Here is a 2,612-nt window from a genome sequence, read left to right as displayed (position 1 = left end):
TAATTAATTTTATATGTTTAGATTTTTCACTAATGGCCACTTCTCACTTTTTATTTTATTACTTTTAAAATATGATTTTAATTACTTTAATTAATTTATTGAAATTAATCAAATTTTATTATAAATTAAATTAACACTCAATGAATGAATTTAAAAATAAATATACAAGCCACGTATAATTAGAAACAATTTTACTATTTCAATTAATTGATACCTTAACTTTGGGTTTTGAAAAATTTTAATTCACAAGTAAAACTAAGAAACTTGCATTTCTTTAATTGATTAAAATAATATATGAATCTTGTGTTTTGAAAATATTTCTTTAATTCACAACCATATCCTTATTGAATAAACAATCCAACATAAATATAATACAAACAACAAATTGATTCGGCATTCCACAAACACAACCATATACTAATTATTATATGTGGCGCCTTTTCTTTTCCCGAGATGATCATTCGGATCAGATCGTAATAATAAACCCAAATCAAATCGGCACCCAAACGACGACAATATTTATTCTCTGTTTTTTTTTTTTCTTTCAAACGAATTCCTTGTTAATTTCGTTGGTTAACTTTTGGTTTCTCTTATTCTCACTCCCCAAACAGGAAAAGAAATTGATGAAATTAAGGGGAAATGTAAAATCTGTATCCCAAATCAGTTTTATTGTTAAACGTACTAATAAATTATGAACATATTGATGGACATTGTTGTAATTTCACAGAAAATTAGTGACGTATACGTTGAACAGAAATACGCTCAACGCACCCCGTTAGATCTAACTACTCTTTTTTCTTTTACATCTAAACCGGCACAAACGGCGGAACTAACGACGCCGGCTCATAACAAAACGGAGCCGCTGTATGCTTCCACATTTTAGGATCAAGCTTTTCAGGCTCCTTAGTCTGGCTGTGTCGCAGCTGCTCTTGACGCGATGGATCTTCCCGTCTCTCAGCTATCCTTCGATCGATCGAGGGAGGCGAAGGAACTAGAGGTGATAAGAGAGGGATCGCAACGTTCCAGCTAGAAACTGGACTAATCTGTAAGGAAGCCGGTGCACGCCGTTGAAGTCGACTGAGCTGCCGCTGATTACCGCCGTTGATGAAGGAGGTTTTCCTCGATGTAGTCGACATGAATGAGAGGTGAAATCTGACGGTTTTGGTGATTTATTTAATATGTGAGTGAGAAAATTAGTTTTTTTTGTTTTCTAAGAGCAAAAAAGATGGAGAGTTTCTGTTGCGAGTAGGGAGTTTATAAAGGGAGGAGGGGAACCGTTGTCTAGCGCACGTGAAAAGGTTGGCTTAGCTTAGCTGTCAGTTAACATATGAGCTTGGCTTTTTACAGCCACACCAGATTTGTTCCATTTTTTTACCTTGACCTTCCTCTTTTTTTTTTTTTTTTTGAGCTTTGGGAAATTTGTTGGTTTTTCTTTTCCTTTTTTTGACCGAATATTGCTTTATTGGTTTGATTTTTCTTTAACATTCCCTTTCTAGTTTCCACTGATTATAGTTTTTTATAATGTGACATTTGTTATTTATATTTTATAAAGTGTTAGAATTTGGTATTTAGTGTTAAAAATGTTAGTGAATTATTATTAGCTAAAAAAATTGTCATGTAGAATTTTTTTTTTAAATTATTAAGTTTGCATGAATCATATAACATTATGAAAAAAATAAAATAAAACAAAAAATTAATTAAATTAAATTAAAAGCAAATAAATAAACATATAGTAAATAAAAAAATAAATACTGAACTTATATAAGCAACACATCATTTCCCCACTTAGATCATCTTTTCCGGAAAAAAAAAACTTTCATTTCAAATACTATTTTTAGTTTGTTTTTAAATAATATTTTTTATATTTTCATGTAAGCTTAATATTTATTCTTTTTATTAACTATATATTTAGTTTTTTTTAATTCAACTTTTATTTAGTTTTTCACGTAATGTCATATTATCTTTATGGACTTGATGATTTGGAAAAAAAAATTAGGTGTTAAATTTTCATTGATTGATTTAGCAATTCACTAACGATGTTAACACCAGGTACCATAATAAAATATATATTGATAATTCAAGTAGCACATTGGATATTTTCAAAGGTATCATAATAAACTAAATATTGGACATTTTATAAAAGAACAAGTACAATAATAAAACATATATTGATAGCTCAAGTACCATATTAAATATTTTTAAAGTACAAGTATCACAGTGAACATTTTATAAAAGTACACGTACCAAATATGATATTATCCCTAGTTTTTTTAAAAATAAGATTTGAATTAATATATATGGTATTATAATTTTTAAAAAAGTTATAATTAATTAACTATACTAATAATTTCAATTAGAATCAATAAATCAACTCAACTCAAACTAACTAATTAAACTCAATTAATTAGTTCACACATAATTTTTATAAGGTAAAATTTGAAATTGAACGCTTAAAGTTTTTATAACATCCCGCACCTACCCCAGTATATAGTATGAGTGGGAAATGTTACAAGAGCATAAACGTAACAAAATCTCGAAGGTATTTGACATTTTAAACTTCAAACATTTTTATACCATAAAACTAAATTTAAAACTATTTGAGGGCTTTGAAA

The 2,612-nt window shown here is 28.3% G+C and overlaps 1 protein-coding gene across 1 annotated transcript; it reads right to left on the bottom strand.

The window, feature by feature from the left end:
* Positions 1–806: 806 nt before the first annotated feature.
* Positions 807–1,136, bottom strand: LOC107897877 (uncharacterized protein At4g14450, chloroplastic). The gene has a single exon (XM_016823461.2). It carries the CDS (start codon positions 1,134–1,136, stop codon positions 807–809), a length of 330 nt encoding a protein of 109 aa, XP_016678950.1.
* Between the last annotated feature and the right edge of the window lie 1,476 nt (positions 1,137–2,612).

Source organism: Gossypium hirsutum, chromosome A10 (assembly GCF_007990345.1).
Source record: "Gossypium hirsutum isolate 1008001.06 chromosome A10, Gossypium_hirsutum_v2.1, whole genome shotgun sequence".
NCBI classification, from domain to species: domain Eukaryota; kingdom Viridiplantae; phylum Streptophyta; class Magnoliopsida; order Malvales; family Malvaceae; genus Gossypium; species Gossypium hirsutum.
The sequence above is the reverse complement of the archived record's forward strand: the minus strand, read 5'-3'. Positions and strand labels throughout refer to the sequence as shown.

What these genes read in the sequence shown, in the direction of transcription:
- LOC107897877 (XM_016823461.2), bottom strand. Translation starts at nt 1,136, where the DNA reads ATGTCGACTACATCGAGGAAAACCTCCTTCATCAACGGCGGTAATCAG.